This window comes from Podarcis pityusensis, assembly GCF_964106645.2.
Source record: "Podarcis pityusensis genome assembly, chromosome: 2".
Classification (NCBI taxonomy): Eukaryota; Metazoa; Chordata; class Lepidosauria; order Squamata; family Lacertidae; genus Podarcis; species Podarcis pityusensis.
This window is the reverse complement of record NC_138029.1, coordinates 37149100-37168405: the sequence shown is the minus strand read 5'-3', so window position 1 is coordinate 37168405 and position 19306 is coordinate 37149100. Positions and strand designations below refer to the sequence as shown.

General features: G+C 44.6%; 1 protein-coding gene across 1 annotated transcript in view; it reads right to left on the bottom strand.

Moving 5' to 3' along the window:
- The window catches only part of MGAT5B (alpha-1,6-mannosylglycoprotein 6-beta-N-acetylglucosaminyltransferase B), a 176955-nt gene that overhangs the window by 70761 nt on the left and 86888 nt on the right, over positions 1–19306 (bottom strand). The window contains exons 4-5 of the mRNA XM_080993711.1: positions 15422–15534; positions 3693–3766 (exon numbers count right to left, since the gene is read on the bottom strand). Coding sequence (XP_080849837.1) covers positions 3693–3766; positions 15422–15534 — 187 coding nt within the window. The remainder of the gene's footprint in view (positions 1–3692; positions 3767–15421; positions 15535–19306) is intronic.

The window sequence follows — 19306 nt, the reverse complement described above, 5'->3', positions numbered from 1 at the left end:
ATGCAAAGCAGCCCTAAGGAAATAATTTAATAAATTTACATCATCATCATCACCATTATTATTATTATTATTATTATTATTATTATTATACTGCTCTATACCTGGAGGTCTCAGGGTGGTTCACCTCTTTAAATAGAATAGAATTTTTATTACCCAGAGAACTCATCTAAAGCTTTTATCTAAAAATGGATAGGAGATCCTGCCAAGGAGCTTACATTTTATCCGTTAGCTTAGATCTCACAAAGCTTATTTTGCTTATCACTGAGGTCTGTTATCACTGATCAGCACAGGTTGTGGAGGAAATAAATAATATCACAGCACTTCAGATGAAATTTGCCAGAACAAAAGCAAGCTGGCTGATAAGTGTAGAAAATGCCTGATCCTTATCTGCAGTGGTTTTGCCCCATAGAGCGAAGCTAACACATGTATTCTTTCCCCCAGAAAAGCAGAGCTAGCCTCCCTCCTGATATTCTGGAAATGACTCCACTGATGGAGGTTGTGGTCAAAAACTTATGGAGGCCACCGGGTTCAGAAAGGCTGATATCTGTGCTAAAGAGAAATAAATTTAGTGAGGTTCTCTCGCAAGGTGATTTTGCATGCAAGGCAATAGCCCAGGCTTCCAGTTCTCCATGTAGATCTATCATCCTCCGTAATTGCTGGTGCCAGCCTCTTCCAAACTTAACTACACAAACGAAGCCACTCAGGAGACAGCCCTCCACTCCCGATATGTAAAACACACCAATCATCCAGACAGGAGATCGAATTACTGCCTCCAGCAATTAAATTACACTTAAAATTTAACCCCGTCATGGAAGAGGATGGGAGAAAATGACCGCTATGTAGCTGGGACAATCTGAGTAATGCAACGGTTGTGTCTTGTTAATCTGGCAGTTAATTTGTTTTGTCAAGTAGCTGGTTGAGGGGCATGCAGGCTGAAATAACAGCTGAAGGGGTGCAGTGCGGGGAATGACTTCATGTTAATCTTACTGTTAAGCTAAACGGGTCGGTGGAGATACAGAGCTGCACACAATTGCACCGGCCAATCAAATGCCCGAGTTGTGTTCAAGTCAAGACAATGTGCTGCTCTAAGCAGAATGTGGTACTCAAAACCAGCATCAGGTTACAACACTTTGCTTGTTCCCCAGGGCAGAGATAACGCTTGAGATTAAAAACAAGCAAGACAATAAATCCATTGGTGCTTCCTCTGCATTTTGTTGCATATGAATAATTAACAGAGATATAAATGCTACATTAGTCCATGAATCATGCAAGGCAGGGCAACCTAGTTGCTCAGACTTCACACATAGAAGGTGTGCATCCTCTCTCTCTCAGTGAATATTTCATAGAATTGTAGAGTTGGAAGGGACATCTAGTCCAACCCCCTGCAATGCAGGAATCTCAGCTAAAGTATCCATGACAGATGGCCATCCAACCTCTGCTTAAAAGCCTCCAAAGAAGGAGAGTCCACAACACCTCTCATATCTCTTTACAGGGCCAGACTAGAGTCAAGCTCAACAATGTCTTCTTTCCTTGAATTTAGAGCTTTCCAAAAATGTTTGATCTGAAAAGAGACACACCCTGGCCACCTCATGTAAGAAAAGCACAATCTACTCATCAACCTCAACAAATCTGGTCCCTTGAAACTAATGAAGTTCTACCCACCCTACCTTTTTTTGGGGGGGTATCTACATTTTGCCCTCACCCTCCTCCTTCAAATGACCAACATTAAATCTCTGAGAAGGTTCAGCACAGCACTAATTGACACATTAGGGCTATGGTTGCAGCTGTAGTGCACATATTACCCCATAGGGAGGTCTTCCTCAAGCTGGTGCCCTCCAGATGCTGCTGGACTCCAACTCCCATCAGCCCAGCCACTATGGCCAATAGTCAGGGATGATGGGAGTTGAATCTCACCATCTCAAGCAGGAAGAGCACTGTTGCAATCAGGTCCTGCTTGTGGGCTTCCCAGTAGCCAATCAGATCCCAGTATGAGAAGAGGATTCTAGACTAGATGGGCCTTGATCTTCCTCTGTTCTTATCTGGTGGTGGAGCAATATATAAAATCCAGGGGAATAAAAAGGTAATGGTAAAGACCTCTGACAGTTAAGTCCAGGCACGAACAACTCTGGGGTTGCGAAGCTCATCTAGCTTTACTGGCCGAGGTAGCCGACTCTCCGCAGACAGTTTTTCTGGGTCATGTGGCCAGCATGACTAAGCCGCTTCTGGCAAAACCAGAGCAGCGCACAGAAACAACATTTACCTTCCTGTCGGAGCGGTACCTATTGATCTACTTGCACTTTGACGTGCTTTCAAACTGCTAGGTTGGCAGGAGCAGGGACCAAACAATGGGAGCTTACCCTGGCGCGGGGATTCAAACCGCTGACCTTCCGATCGGCATGCCCTAGGCTCAGTGGTTTAGACCACAGCGCCACCCATGTCCCTTATAGTTCCTTTAAAGTTCAGAGTTGACCTGCAGGGCCATAGCCAGCCCTCCACACTAAGTGGGGCTGCCACATTTCCAGGATGGCTTTAAAGAAATGAAGTTATTTCAATGGCTTCTTAGTGTCCAAAAAGGACACATTAAATAAGAACAGTTATTTTTAAGTTTGCAAGCTTCTGCCTGCTTATAATGAGTACAGTCTCTTGTTGCAATAAACAGTAACTCCCTTAAGTTGTCCCTTACCCTCTCTGAGCACCATATTCACAGCCATAGTAGCTAAAGGGGGACTTCAGGACTGATTAAGCATAGTAAGGGAGACATGGATCTTGAAAAGTCCACCCTGAGCCAGCGGGGTACTTGAGTGGGCAGCAGAACTGGACAGGTCAGGTGGGTGTTGTCAGTTTAGAGCAGAATCACTTGAGGGAAGGCAGCACCAGCTGCTACTGATTTGTTCTCAACAAGAAATCTCCCTCTTCTAAGGAATAAGATACCATTTTGTTGTATCACTAAACCAAGAAGTCAGTGTTTGTGTGCTTGAATTTTGTTGAGGAGGAACAAATCCTTATTCATGGTGGGGCAGGACACCCACTGGTCCAACTCTGGCTCATGGAAAACTTGACTTAACTATCGCTGTTCATTTCCCCAGGTGATCTCTGAAACACTAAAGTAAAGTAAAGGTAAAGGGACCCCTGACCATTAGGTCCAGTCGTGGCCGACTCTGGGGTTGTGGCGCTCATCTCACTTTACTGGCTGAGGGAGCCGGCGTACAGCTTCCGGGTCATGTGGCCAGCATGACTAAGCCACTTCTGGTGAACCAGAGCAGCACACGGAAACACCGTTTACCTTCCCGCTGGAGAGGCACCTATTTATCTACTTGCACTTTGATGTGCTTTCAAACTGCTAGGTTGGCAGGAGCAGGGACCGAGCAACGGGAGCTCATCCTGTTGAGGGGATTCGAACCGCCGACCTTCTGATCAGCAAGTCCTAGGCTCTGTGGTTTAACCCACAGCGCCACCCACGTCCCTCTGAAACACTACCCATGCCTTTTATATCCCACTTAGGGGGGAGAAAAATGCATTGAAAAGATGTTTTCTCACATTGTAATAATTTGGTTTACTGCTGCAGTGCTTGCTGGAACAGTGTGTGAACAAAAAAGATTCCATCTTCTTTTAACTGTCATCCAAATAGACGCATTGCTTTCATTTCTACCTTTTTTCTGTTCAGAGCACAAATCTGAATCTACTTTACTCACCTCCACTTTCCCAGAGCAGTCGGGGTACTTGGGATCCCTGGGCACCTCACACTGGTCCCGTCTGCCTTCTATCGCTGTTGAGTACAAACACACATGGGAGTGGTTAGTTCGGAGCTCAGATTCTGGTACCAAAGGGAACTTGCTAAGATTGCCAGCTTTCTTTTCTTCTCTGTTTTGAAGGAACAGTATAGTGCTCACATTATTCAATCTGGGCTCCAGTTCCATGAACCTGGGTCCTGTCTCTCCTCCCTCTGTCCCACAAAACACCCCATCTTAGATCCTATCCAGGCACCAGAATCCAAGGACTGGCAATCCCAACCTTCCCTAAACAACATTATGTGCAAACAGCCTCCTATTCTAGCAAATCAGGAACTCACCTTTAGACTGACTGCTTAAATGCTGGTGCATGCAGAAAGTCAAGACTATTTCTCAATGCATTTTTTTCTACAGTATTTATCATTAGCTTTGATGTTGGGGTTAACGTTGTGCATGGTTAGCAATGAGACACTTTTTTATTAAACTGCTAATTTATATGCCACTTCCTATTTCAACAGTCTCTAAGCAGTTTACAAAAAGCAATCAATATAGGAAAGACAATACAAATTCCTCATTCAAAACCAAACAATGATTACTAATACTAATAATTCCACATTTTAAGTAACACAGTTAAATAAATATCGCTAAACAATGTACATAACTAAAATGACCAAGAACCACGAAAGAAAATGACACATTAAGCATCAAAATATATCACGGTCCATCAAAATGCCACAGAATTGCAATATATAATCACAAAAAAACCTCATATTGTTGGCATCTGCCTGTCTCAAGCCAACTGTTGGAGAATCACAGGGCCTGTTATGGCTGCAGAGACCGGTAACTTATAACTGCTGACTCCTGCGTCGTTTTTGCTGCATTAGCAGCACTCAAGTAACCTCTCCGGAGTACAAGCCTGGACAGTGTGCATGAAGGTCCTGAGCTGCTCACTCACCAGACCTCCTGCCTCAGCCTCATTGATGTGCTCCAAAGGAAAGCAGAGCAATACACTGGGCACCAGTTTGGCTGGAGGAATTGCTGGAAGGAGGCATATAAGGCACTATCCAACCATTTTAAGGACTCCACTCTGGATTTGCGTAGGCTTTACTCCTTTCTTCTCCCAAACATGTCCCACAAGACAATAGGTACAGATTTTTCCTCAAGGTTTACTCCCAAAGCCATTCTCACAAACGATTATAGCTGCAAAGCAGCAGGTGTTTAGGTTCAGAGTTTTCCATTTCCTAGAATGGCTATGTTCCCAGATTGATGAGCCTCATCTAGCCATCTCATATATATTGCAACAACAACAACCACAACTCCTCAGCAGAGTAGACCCACTGAAATTAATAGACTCGTGTTAGTCATGTCCATTCATTTCAATGGTTTCCTCTGAGTAGAACTAGCATTAGATACATCCCATGTGTAAGACCTTCCTTCAGCCCAGGTGACTGTGTGTTCATGGAAAGACTTACATGGAGTATACAGTGGTACCAAATAAGGCTGGACTCAGAGAACTTCTCAGGTACAGAGAAGTATATTACTTTGTCATTTTAAAAAATAAAACAAAACAGCAGCAACAGACTGCAGTGGTACCTCGGGTTAAGAACTTAATTCATTCTGGAGGTCGGTTCTTAACCTGAAACTGTTCTTAACCTGAAGCACCACTTTAGCTAATGGGGCCTCCTGCTGCCGCCGCTACACAATTTCTGTTCTCATCCTGAAGCAAAGTTCTTAACCTGAGGTAATATTTCTGGGTTAGCAGAGTCTGTAACCTGAAGTGTATGTAACCTGAAGCGTATGTAACCTGAGGTAGCACTGTATAAAGGAACCCTACCCAGGGGGCCATTAAGAACAGGTTAAGACACTGGGCCATGCGGACTAAATCACACTCAAAGCCTCATTGTTGGAAGTTGGAAGCAGCTTTTGCATGCTTCTATCCGTTGTTCAGAACCTAACCAAGGAACGATGACATTGGAAGGGGGCAGTTGGAAAAAAACAACACATATATATATGTTACACTTCAATTTCCTATGATAATGAAAGCAAAATGGAAGTTAAAAAAAAAGTGTTTCTTGGCGTGGCACTATTGTATGGTCTTACATTTCTTCTCAGATTACAGCGCATGCTAATGGTTGGCCAGCATTTTGCCTCCAGTCAATGCCCCCCCCCAAAAAATATTGTGCCTAATGAGGCATGTGCATGACTCTAAAAGAGCACATGAAAGCCCTTCAAAATATAGACATTTTCAAATTGCGGCAGAAAATTGTGCAGGCAATCAGTCAAGTGCAGAGCCATCTAATGAGACAAACAATAGCAACACCTAGAGGCACAAAGCCCTTTCAGGGAAACTCAGAAGTAAAGCATGGAGTTCTGTCTTTGAAATAAACACCCCAACACCATGCCCAACAGTTCGAGTAAAAACTTGCTTACTCGTGTTTTAACCCCCAGGAACCAGAAGGCCGTTATTCAGCTTCAGGCTGTATATCCACAACATCCCTGTGGGACAGGGGTATCCGTTCCCCAATGAACAATGTTCTAGAGACCATTGTATCGGTAGTGTACAGACAAGAAATGGACCAAGTGAACAGGCAGCAACAACAAAGGAAGGAACAGCAGAACCAGGAGGCTCCAGGGGGTGACAGAGGGACCCTGAGTCAGGGTTGGGCTTTAACAGTTGTCCAATGATGCTGACCCCTGGTGCCAGCCCTGGAGCCAGATGACCTGGAGTTTTTTAAAAAAGAGGGAGCTGCTACTGCCTAGGTACTTAATCTGTAGCACTGGCCAAGCCCAGTTTGGGATAATAATCCATTATTCATACATGGGGAAAGCTAAAAGGAGAAGGCCAGTGAGGGTGCTATAAACTATTTATAACATGCTCCATTTGTTTTCAAGAACAAATTGCAGAAGCCTATGCAATTATTCATGCCCTTAAAGTTAAACAAAGTCCTTTGGTACCCCAATTCTTCATTAGGAACCATAGCTGCAGATTAAAGACAAACATTAAACATTGATATTAGAACAGGAACAGGCAATATTTTATTGACTCCCTTGGACCTCTTTGGGTGTCAGGGAGAGAGGTGGCAGAAAAAGCCATTTGGCACATTGAGCCACAGCTGGACAAAGAAAGATGAGCAAGAGAGTCAATATTTAATACTTTAGGGTCACAGCAGGAGAGCACAGTGAGACAACCGGTCATAAAATGCTCTTGTATCTGCCACATTAATCATCATAATGAAATCCATTTGCAATTTCAAAAGATTTAGTCTTTGATCCAGGAAGGCGAAAGCTTCATTTTCAACATGGGTGTTGTCCACACTTCAGCTTCCTATTGCATCATCCTACAGAATGTTCAGCAGCAAATATTACACAGTGTCAGGAGGAGGTAAAACGTTTTTATTTTATCTACAGGGCTGACCCACTCATAAGGCAAGGTAAGGCAACTGCCTTGGGAGGCAGGATCCACAGGGGCAGCAGATCTGGCCTCCAAAAAATGCATTGCCTGCTGCTATTGCCACTGCAATGGCAGCAACAGCTGCAGCCCACTCCTTGGAGGCTGGATTTGCCGCCTCCTTGGCAGCCAAAACACATTTACAGCAGCCTTTTGGTGAAAAGAATGTGTTGCTGGTCTCCTCCCATCCTTGTTCCCAGTGTAGATCTTTAGTTCCCCTTTATTCCCAATGTAGATCAACACTCACCCCTTCTTCCCTGGTCAGAAACAGGGGATTTTGTGGTTCACCTCAGGGGCCAAAATGTTTTGGGCCAGACCTGTTTATATAGCACCCTTAATGTGCACGACACTTTACATCTAAAAGACAGGTCCCTGCCCTGAGGAGCCTACATAGGGCAGGCAGTCGAGCTGAGGGTGGGGGACCTGTGGGCCTCTGAATGTTGTTGAACTTCAGCTGCCATCTTCCTTGACCACTGGTGACTATTGCTGGCTTGGGATAAAGGGAGTTGGAGTCCAACAAGAACTGGTCACCCATCCCTGCAATAAGGAAGATGGAGACAATGGCAAATGAGAAATGATCCTTCCATGAACTTAGGCCTTGTTTAAACACAGTAAAACAGAATGCCCCTCCCAACCAAAAATGGACAAGAGAAAATCTCCAAGAAATATGTTGTGGGAAGGAAATGCTGCAGCGACTCAAGAATATGCAGACAAGGATTTGAGTTGTACAGCACTGCATTGCAAGTGGGTCAATTGAAATAGGTGAGAGATTTTATCCAACACTATTTATTCATAAGGCAGGTGAATAAGCAAGAGAGGTATTTAATACTTTTCAGTTTGATGACAATGCAAATAATAAATGGTCATGTCTGGATTTGAAATATTGAATCTGAAGCACACTCAGAAGAAATATTAAACCTGAAAGGTGCAGATTCTTTATTAGAACTCGGAACGAAAGAGAAAGCACGGATAGTGGATGAAATAGCGATTGCTTTCAAGCTGTTGGCACAAACTTGTGCATTTGGGGAGCTGAGTGAATCACTAAAAACTGCGTAGTGTGTGGCATGAGATCAGGCAGGCAGAGATCCAGGTTTGCATGAGAGATTGGTTTAGTCCTTGAGCATGCCTTTGATATGACACACAGAGCAGCAGAATTGGCTACAAAGCAACTGAGAGGACTAGCGGGGGGCACAGCTTAAAACAAGCGGCCGCCCTACAGTCCAAAGATATCGGTAAGAAGGTGAGGCAGCCAGCCTCAGAGCAAACGATGCCCCCACTTACAAAAATCTTTCAAAAGAAGGAGTCCTGGGGGTAACAGTATGAGCTACAAGTGCATCATCAGACAGTATTTGTAAAACATTCAAAGCACTGCAAGTTGAACCGTTTAATCATTAAAACACCAGATTTTCTTTTTAACACCCCACCCCAAAATACTTCTTGCATTCAGTAAATGCAATCAGAATTGCTAGTATATCTATATAAAAAGAAAGTGACTCAGCTGGAATTCCAGGCAGTATATTACTGAGTCTAAGGCCATGAATAATTTTTTTAAAGGTACAGAAGGTTTCGTTTGTAGGCTGAACGGAAATAAACCAAGTGACTGTCCAAGAAGTTGAACAGGAATGGGGAACCTGGTGCTTCTGGCCAGATGTTGTTGGGAGTACAACTCCCAGCATTCCTGATGGTTGGCCGTTCTGACACGGGCTGATAGGTGCTGCAGTCCAACACCTGGGGGCCACCAGCTCCCTGCTGCTGACGTAAATGAAGGTAAGACACATTGTTAATAGAGAAAACCTAATACTATACTAAGGGACACGGGTGGCGCTGTGGGTTAAACCACAGAGCCTAGGACTTGCCGATCAGAAGGTCGGCGGTTTGAATCCCCGCGACGGGGTGAGCTCCCGTTCCTCGGTCCCTGCTACTGCCAACCTAGCAGTTCGAAAGCATGCCAGTGCAAGTAGATAAATAGGTAGCGCTTCGGCAGGAAGGTAAACGGCATTTCCGGGCGCTGCTCTGGTTCGCCAGAAGCGGCTTAGTCATGCTGGCCACATGACCCGGAAGCTGTACGCCGGCTCCCTTGGCCAATAAAGCGAGATGAGTGCCGCAACCCCAGAGTCGGCCACGACTGGACCTAATGGTCAGGGGTCCCTTTACCTTTAATGCTAAACTAGGCACTGGACAAAACTAAGGGGAGAGGAAATGGCAACACTCCTAAAGGACCAAGAAAGGAAGACGTTTTCAATGATGTCTCTCAGACGGCAGTCAGGGTGGCCGTGCTATGGGACTTCACAGAGACCACTTAAAGAACTTTGGATTTTAGTAGTGTAAATGTTTTAAAAGTGAGCACCCATTTTTAACTTGCCTCCAGTGCTAGTTCCGTGTGTGTGTGTGTGCGCGCGTGCGTGCGTGCGTGCAAATGAAGCCCAGCTTGCGACTGTGACTAGTCCTCTGGCTTGACAACCCATAGGCTAATAACGGAGCTCTGTAGCCATTCTACGACAATTGCCCACTTATGTGTCAGCTTCCAACTTATTTAATTTTTTTAAGCCAACCATGGCAGACAAGAATGGCAGACTCCATGGGAATCTTTGCCCCTAGGTAAAATCATAGCATCATTAAAGTCAGCTTCAAAACCCATCCTGCAGCAGGAGAAAGGGGAGAGTTGTGAGCAATGGGGAAGACGGGAAACACACAAAAAAGGTGGATAAATCAAGCTTTCAAAGGAGAGGTTTATGGGTCCTCGTGGGATTCAAGGCAAGCATTTTTAATGGTGTCTGTTGGGGATTATTTTCTTTGGTGGATTAGTAGGAAACAAACACATCATTGTTGCATGATTAAAGTGATTTCGTCAGTAATCCCCTTCTTAGCACATTAACCCACTGGAAAAGGGGGTGGGTGTTAGTTGTGTCACACGCCAAGAAGGGGTGTTGAAGTGGGAAGTGCAGACAAGCGCCCCCACAATGGATGTGCGCTGCCATAGGAACACATTTCTTCCCTGCAGTGTGCTGCTACTGCTGCTGACTTCGGTACCAGCGTTGCAGTTCTCGACTGTTAGCTTTCCTGCTAATGATGTATGGTGTGCTCAGCTCACCAAGTGCTTTGCAGACATTAACTCTTCCTTTCCCAAAGAGTCATGTGAGGCCAGCATTAAAGAGTTCTTCTCTCTCCCCACACCCTCCCCAGCTCCTTCCCTAAACTGCCTAAGAGAACTGAATGTGCAAATCCCAATGAATCAGTTTCACCTGTTTTTAACGATGTGGTAGGAAGAAAGATGAGGAGAGGTACAGCTCACTTCTTGTAGTGCAGGAGAGGGGCAGCAGTGGAACGATGCCATCGGTTGTTTATCTTATGATGTATGAGGGGGAAATAAATGGCCGGGAGCACTTTTAGGGAAAGCTGCTAGAGAGAATGCAACCAAGACAGGGACATGGGCAGAAACCTAACCCTCCCAGCCCTGCATGTGACAAACACGGTATCTGAGGGTGCTTGCTTTCTACAGCAGGAATGGTCAGGTGCACTTTGCTTGTGCATTTGGAAAACACAACAAATACCAGGTCTCAAACAATTACCTACAAATGTAATGAAGATACCAAATGAAAATACCAAGTCTCAAAACACTGCCTGTGCGTGAAGCCCAATGACCCATTTTAGGCTGGTCATTTCGGCATTGCCAGAAAAGAGGAAACACACCACCAAGAAAGGTAGACAAAAGGGATAGAGGTTTGCATTACATTTGCATATGCTGATTTTATATGGCCTTGTGAAAATTTAGAAATAATTGCTATAATTTAAAGGGAAAGACCATACATCTCGCCATAATGGGGGAGACTGTGGCCAGGTGACCTATGTGCTACCAAAAGTATTAACTGTTGATGGGCAATTTCAAGGCCCCTGTTCTCCCTTCTTTAAATAGGACTGAACTGGGCAGAACTTGTGCTGGAGATTGCTTTCCCCTCCTTCCTCCCATTCCTTTTTCCTCGTGTTCCATGTCTTCTTAGAATGTGAGCCTGTGGGAAGGGACTTTCTACTGCTTTTTTCTTGGTTAAATGCTGAGGCACAAACACCACATAGGCGCTGACTCTTAGGGGCCAAGGCAGTTTCCCCAATGTAATTTTTGAGGGAGCCGGGCACCCTCAATTTTCAGAGGGTGTTTGGCTCCACCCCCTGGCTCCTCACAATGTCGTGTATGTGATGTCCGGACGTCGCAATAAGCTGGAGAAGCTGGCATCTCTGAAACACCACGAACAAATAACTATAAAGCCTCACTTTGACAGCCTTTCAAGCAGAGGACTGGGCCATGTAAATTTTGACACAAGATCAGCTAACCTGTTTAGATGAGGGGCAGGGGATATTTAACCCTTTTCTGTCCATGTTATGCTCCCTAGCTTCCTGTTAGGATCAGAGCAGAACCAGACAATGCGTCTTCCTCTGTGAAGGAACCTTTTGCCGGATGTAGCATATATCAAGGGCAATCAATCAGAGACTGACAAACCTTCTGAGGCTGCATACATACTATACCTTTAAAGCACATTTGAAGCACATGCAGCCCCCCTCAAAGAACTCTGGGCACTGTAGATTAAGTTATGAAGTTTTTGGGAACCATCACTTTGTGAGGGCTTAACTACAATGACAAGATTGTTGATGTTTGGTGAGAGACACTTTTGTCATAGACATCTTGCAGTTAGGGGTGAGGAGATGGGGGGAGAGGGGAGAGAGGGATGGTGCGTGTTGTTCTTTCATTCTATTGCCTAGTATAATTGAAAGTGGAGACAATATATGTACCTCTCTCTGCTTATTCGTTTGCTTTGTAACATGAAAAACCTTAATAAAACTGTGTGTGTGTGTGTGTGTGTGTGTGTGAGAGAGAGAGAGAGAGAGAGAGAGAGAAGAATTCTTTAAAGGGAAATAATATGTTTCAAATGTCCTTTAAAGTGTGTACAAAGCTCCCATTCTAGAAGGAGCCCTACTCACAGAAATGACAGATTTGATGGACAGAATTTCAACTGCAGTCCTGCCCAACTTTTTCCAGGGTGGAGCCAAATGGCTTTGTCCATTTCAGACATATCAGAATAAAGGATGTTAGAAGCAGGCTGAGGATGAGAGGAAAAGATTCTGAGGTCATGTGCAAATTGCCCTGAATCCACTGGGCTGCCTCTGATCCCTATGGTACAGACATATGTCATGTTTCACATCCATACAGCTGATTGAGAACAGCAGTGGATGAGGCCAGCCTGTGCAATCTGCACAGCTGGCTTCCTGTGATGTCCCAAGGATAAAGGTATCTATCTTTAGTCCCAATTCACATCCTGCACATTTGTTTTGAAAGAAATGTCATCATGCTTTTCAGGCCAATTTGCCAAATACCGTGGATCACTAAGCAGTCAGTGGTGTCTCCACCTAATACTGAATACTGTATAGTATTCTTTACCAGGGCAAAGCAGACCACACATTAAGAGGCTTATTTATATGCCCACATGCCAATTTCCTCTGCAAAAAAGATAGCACTGCAAACAAAAATTCACCTAAAGGCTAACAAGGAGTATGACTGAAAGGTTTGGTTTACACTTATATGTACCCCAGGGGTTACGGAAGAGTTATTGGTACTATTAAAATTACAATAGACCGCTGAGGAAGACAGAAATAGTCAAATGCATATGGTTATCGGTTATACATGAATACGTGTTATGAAGGAAGTTACTCATACTGATTACCCTAAGAAGGCCACCAGTGGTTGTTTGTTTTATATGCTGGGGTGTGTGTGTGTGTGGAGGGAGAGAGGGAGAGAGAGAGAGAGAGAGAGAGAGAGAGAGAGAGAGAAGGAGAGAGAGAATTGCATTTGTTATCCATGGTTCATTGGGGTTTTCACATTATTGCAATAGAACAGTACAGTGGTACCTCAGGTTACAAACGCTTCAGGTTACAGACTCCGCTAACCCAGAAATAGTGCTTCAGGATGAGAACAGAAATTGTGCTCTGGAGGCGTGGCAGCAGCAGGAGGCCCCATTAGCTAAAGTGGTGCTTCAGGTTAAGAACAGTTTCAGGTTAAGAACGGACCTCCGGAACGAATTAAGTACTTAACCCGAGGTACCACTGTACAGTCCCCGACTCACCCTTCCCTCTCCCAGCTTCCCTTCCTCCAATCTTATTCCTCTTTTTTTCCCTCCAGCTACAGCATTTTCATCTCTGACATTCAGTGAGTTAGCATGTTATATGGTGCTCATGATTGCATGCTCAGATAAGAAGATAAGGGTTGGGATAAATGAGTGTCTGCTCTTGTCACAGATTAAGATCTATTAAGTTATGGAAGTTTCCATCACTGCAACATGCCTCCCACTGCTTCCAGTTGCTGGTATTACTCAGGGAAGAGTTCCAAAAATACACTCCAAATCCCTGGGAAGCTTGGCTTTTTATCTAGTTCACAGAGTAGAAGTTTCCCATGGGCTGCTAGTTACAGGTGGTCTTTCACCCCATTTTCTGTGCCTGGAGAAGGGCAGACTTTCCAGTGTTGAGCGATTATTCATTTTGCTGCCAGATGGCTCAGTGGAAGCATCCTTCTTGTCCTCTTGATAATCCCCCACCTGGCAGGTATGTAGCCGCTTATTGTGTGGATTTATTTTGGAGTGGCTTATAGGTTGTTGCTTTTAATCTGTGTGGTTATACGATGTGTTTTATGGATTAAGTGTTTGCATAACTTCAAGCTCTGCATTTTGTTCATCCCAACTTGATGTTTTGTACTTTCCAGTTGGGCTTGATTTTGTTTTGGCTTCTTTCACTGACATGCAATTGCATTGTGGAAAGAGCCACAGCTTACTGGTTGGACAGTACGGCTGCTGTAATAAAGGACACTGCATGCCTAAATACACCAGGAGAAACATTAGCATGCATTGGCATAACTCAGGATCCTGCAGCAGGTATCTGCACCCACTACTCCATTTGCACTCCACATACCTTTGCCTTCACTCCTTGTAGTAGGAGGCTTGAATCCAACTGATACAAACTTTTGGATTTTCTCTAAGTATTCTTCTCTAGATCAGTTCCCTGCCCCTTTGTTCTAGATAAACTCTTTCAGAACCTGTAATAATTTGCATTTCCAGTCCTTGGGCTTCTTCTAGTCCTTGTGGGTCTTCTGATCGACTACACCAGACATAGGCAAACTCAGCCCTCCAGATGTTTTGGGACTACAACTCCCATCACCCCTAGCTAACAGGACCAGTGGTCAGGGATGATGGGAGTTGTAGTCCCAAAACATTTGGAGGGCCGAGTTTGCCTACGCCTGGACTAGACTATTCCACTCCAGATTGCCCCATTCCTACATCAGCTTCACTCCTCTTCCTATCACCTCCTTCCCAGTGTCCCACACCTCATTTCCATTTCTGCGATTATGCCATATGTTTAGTTAGGGACCTAAAGGAACATGCAGCCTCTGCTTGGGGAAACCTTGTACTGCTCTGCTAGCCCCCGCTTCCCACAACTGACCACCCAAATAGTTCCACAAGCATCTTCCACTGAAGAATTTTTTTCCTCTCCCTCCCTCTCTTCTCATACACTATCCACACTCTATTGACTTCTATTGCCCTTTCCTTCACTGGATTTGGTGTGGGTTAAACCACAGAGCCTAGGACTTGCCGATCAGAAGGTCGGCAGTTCGAATTCCCGTGACAGGGTGAGCTCCTGTTGCTTGGTCCCTGCTCCTGCCAACCTAGCAGTTCGAAAGCATATCAAAGTGCAAGTAGATAAATAGGTACCGCTCCGGTGGGAAGGTAAACAGTGTTTCCGTTCGCTGCTCTGGTTCGCCAGAAGCTGCTTAGTCATTCTGGCCACATAACCTGGAAGCTGTACGCCGGCTCCCTCGGCCAGTAAAGTGAGATGAGCGCCACAACCCCAGAGTCGGCTATAACTGGACCTAATGGTCAGGGGTACCTTTACCTTTACCCTGCTATCTCTGTTGTCCTAGCTATACTCTCCTTTCAATTAACCCGCACATTGCTAGTCCAATTGAATGTAATGGCCTGCATAGCGATCAATATTTCTCTCTCTTGTAATAAATCAAATATTCCTCGATTCTAAGCCCTGGTTTGTTGCCGGATTGCTAATTCCCCCTGGTCTAAGTGAAACAAACTGTAACTTGTACACGTGTATGTGAGCGTGTGCATACAATGGCACCCAGTAACATTTCGATAAACATATATAAGCAGATGTCACACTCTCAGATCATCCTTTTTGGTGAGCCTGCTGGTTTTCTTACATTTTCCGTTTAGGAGGCTGTTGCGAAGAATCTGGTCCACCTTCATTGCAATGTCCGAGACGTTCTGAGCAATCGCCTGGATTCTCTCCATCAAGCCAACTGCTGGATGGTACCTGAAGAGTAAGTGAATAAGAGATATAAACTTTGATTCATTCTTGTCAGGCATCCAGACTTGTCAGAAAGAAGGAAGAGGTCCCTCTATCCCAAAACAACAGTGCTTTGAAACTGCAGCGCCAGTCGCCAAAGACAGCCATTCTGGCAGCCAGAGGGATGTCATGGGAGAGAATGATGGACAAAATCTCCCACAGCACTTCCTCAAAACATTTGCAACAAGAGCCTTAAACTGAGGGAACAGCAGAACTGTGCCAAAAGACTGAAACACACACACACACACACACACACACACACACACACACACATGCCCCCTTTTCTGGAATCTGATCTGATCTTCCATAAGGGTTGTTGTGTGATGTGTTATCATCTTTGAAGCTCCCTTGAGGGGGCTCTGTTGGAGGCCCTTATACACCCAGTAGATTGCTGTGGTCTGTGGGAAAGTTTCTCTTGCAAGTACCAACGATCTCAGAAGCTTGCTGCACAGTAACTTAGAGCAGAGCTTTCAGTGTGCCTGCCCCTGATCTATGGCATAGGATTCCTGTCAAACTATGACAGGCACCCACTATCTGCCCTTTCCAGAAACATGTGGAGACATTTTTGTTTCCCCCTGGGTCTTTTCCATGAATGTCCACTTGGTAGGGTTTTGTTTTAAATACAGTTGTTTTTTGGGTGTTTTTAACAGCTTTCAATTATATTATAAGTAAATCAGTTTGAGATTGTTTAGAAGGCAATTAATAAATCAGTGGTGGTGGTGGTGGTGATATTTAAATAACTGAAACCCCTGTTTGCCTCTGTAATGTATGAAATGACCCCCATCCCCCCAAAAAGGCTAAGGAGAGTTGACTCTCTCTGAAATTGAAGCTTTTTCTTACAGCGTAGGTTCAGCAGGTCAGATGTGCATTACAGATGCCACGTATATAAACTCAGCTATAAAAGACAACTAGCGTAGGCATGTCTTCTGTCTGGGAACTGAAGCTCTTGCATTATCATTTTTGTAATTAAAAACCACCAACCTTACTTTAACTTCCAAGGACATTACCTTGCCAAGAGATTCTTAGTCATTTTAGGACTATAAACTAAGGAGTGAAATTACACCTGCCAAGTTTTTAAACTGCCAAAAAACAACAACCCACAACCATTTGCTATAAGAGCCATTGCTATAAAGAAGGGGCCAGCTTCGCTTCCACTACCTCATTCTACTGCAGGGATATGGAAACGTTTATCAGGCTGTGGGTCACATTGCTATCTGGGCAACCTTTCGGGGGTCACACATGCCAGTAGTGGGCGAGGCCAGAAGCAAACAGTGGGTGGAGCGATTGGTGTCAATGTTAGCTTTGTACAGTAGGCTAGTTCCAACAGCCAGGCAAGCATGAAGCATTATCTGAGTTCAAGGACATACTCCAGTCAGGCAAAAGCACTTGGGGAGGGGGCAAAGGAGAGCCCATCAAGGATGTGGCCTCAGGAGAGGGTGTGGGGCTGGGTAGGGGGTATAGGATGAGGAGAGTTCCAACGATCAGAGAGGCCAAGAAAGCTGCAATTGGCCCCTGTGGCCTGAGGTTCCCAATCCCTGTTTCTCATACAGTGATGACATTCAGATTCTTAGACCTCCCAGGGAAGAAAGCAGTCACACTTGTATCCCACTGGAAACCTGAGCAAACAGCCTGTCCTTGATTCATTCCAAAGGTGATTGGGAGTTTGGAGTCTTGCTTAAGGCAAAATGCTGAAAAATGAATAAAAAGACTACCAAATCTCCTTCATTCCACCTGAAAATAAATCCAGATTTAAGAAAGAAAAGCACCAAAGAGCAGAGTGGGAGATTGAGATTTCTAGAGCTTGTATTATATCCAAGATGTCCTTTAGTAGGTTTAGAGATCTTGGTTGGCTTTGTACAGCACACAATTGGCCTCTTCAGGGGCTTACAAGCACAACCGGTTGGGAGTGGGTCACAATAAACACGATCTTATGGTTTCGCTGGGTCTTGCATTCATTTGTGCTCAGTTCACCTCCTTTTGCTGTCCCTTGCATTACTCGGTCTGTTGGCTTCCCTTACAAAAGGGAAGTATTATTATTGCCTCTGCTAAAGTGGCTTTGGCTGACAAAACTCATGCTGCAATATATTTGTTGGTCTTTTCAGGTGGCACAGGCCTTTTTAGTGTTTAAACAGCACAAAAGAATACTTTGAGAACTTAACAACATCTATCCTTCTCAGCGGGCGAATAGGGGGTGGATGCTTCCTTCATAATTAAAGAGCAGCCAGGTGACATTTCTGCTCTGCATTTCAATGTTGCCAGAGTAGATCTAATCTTTGAATAAATAGCACACCGATCTTGGCAAATGTAATGACTGAGCAATCTCCACAAAGAAGATGTTCTAGCTGTCAAGAAACCAACCATTTTTTTTTAAACTCATGTAATCTCAGATAACAACAGCTAGCTGCTGCTCTATGATGGCCGCAACTCTGGGAAGGAGGAGAATAATTAAGATAATTGTTAATTTGTATAATTAAGGCTTCAGCTCTAGGAGTCCCACTGGACTCAAATGGACTTAGTTCTGAGTGGACGCACATAGAGCTGCACTGTCAGTCATTCTGAAATGATGGGATGGAGCCTATTCAGCAATGCATATGTGAGCTGTAGGGTTTTCTTAAAAATTCAATAAAGTGCTTAACAGCTCCATCCTTTACCAGCCCAGAAATAGGACTCACATTTTCAAACATTTGAAATGTGAATTTCAAAGAATGGCTGTGTTTTGGTTCTGGTACCATTCCAGAAAGGGCGAATTAGGTAGGTTTGCTTTTATGTGCAATCTGAATCAAATTTCTTCCCAATCTCAGTTCTGCCTGCAGCTTTCCTGCTGGAAAGACTTTTCTGCCTGTCCATAGTTCTAAATCACCAAAGCATTTCAGTATGTTGCCTTTGCTACATGCATGCTATGCAGTTCCTTTGGCTTAAAGAATGGGCTGAATGAGTCGATCATTAAAGGGAAAGACTTCTGTTGCATGAGCCTTTTTGCATTAGAAATGCTTAGGCCACCAGGAAGAAGACTCATCCTCTATAGCAAGGATAGCCAGACTGTAAACTTTAGGGTCCATAAACCATTAACAATTGTGCAGATGAGGGAACTTTGATGCAAAGCTTATGCTGTAGGGACCTGAAAAGCACCATCTGCACCTGCACAACTCCCAAAGGTAAATCAGCTCGAATGCTGAAAGCCTGGCCATCTTCTTTCTATAGAGCACCTCATTAAAATCAAAGAGTCTTATGCTTGTGGACAGAATGGGGTCCTGCATAAATCACATATAACACACCAGGGAAAGGTTAGTGCAGTGGTGTGGATGGAGGTGGATGGGCTTGAAGTTATGCTTGTTATCGTCAGAGTAAGTATAAGGAGCCATTGTGGTCCGGTGTCTAAAATGCCAGCCTCGCACTATGGAAATAAGGATTTTAAAGAAACCACAACAACTCAACTATTGTTTCCCTGGGCAAATAGCTACCTCTCAGTTTTTCGCTCCTCCATTTGTGGAAGCAGGGCCAGTAATTGGCTACTTCAGAGAGCAGCTTTGACGGGGAAAGTGCTGAGCAATTGCAAAGCACTTTGTGGATTGTGTTGTGTGCTAAATTATTAGTAATAATGGAGTCCATCTTACACACAGGAGCAGAAGCTGCAGGCTACTCTTCTCCTTTCTCCAGTCCTGCATTACTGAAGGCAGAGCAGGGGGTCCATTTTGTTCTCAGGAACAAAGAGGACAAAGACAACTGAATGGCTTGCACT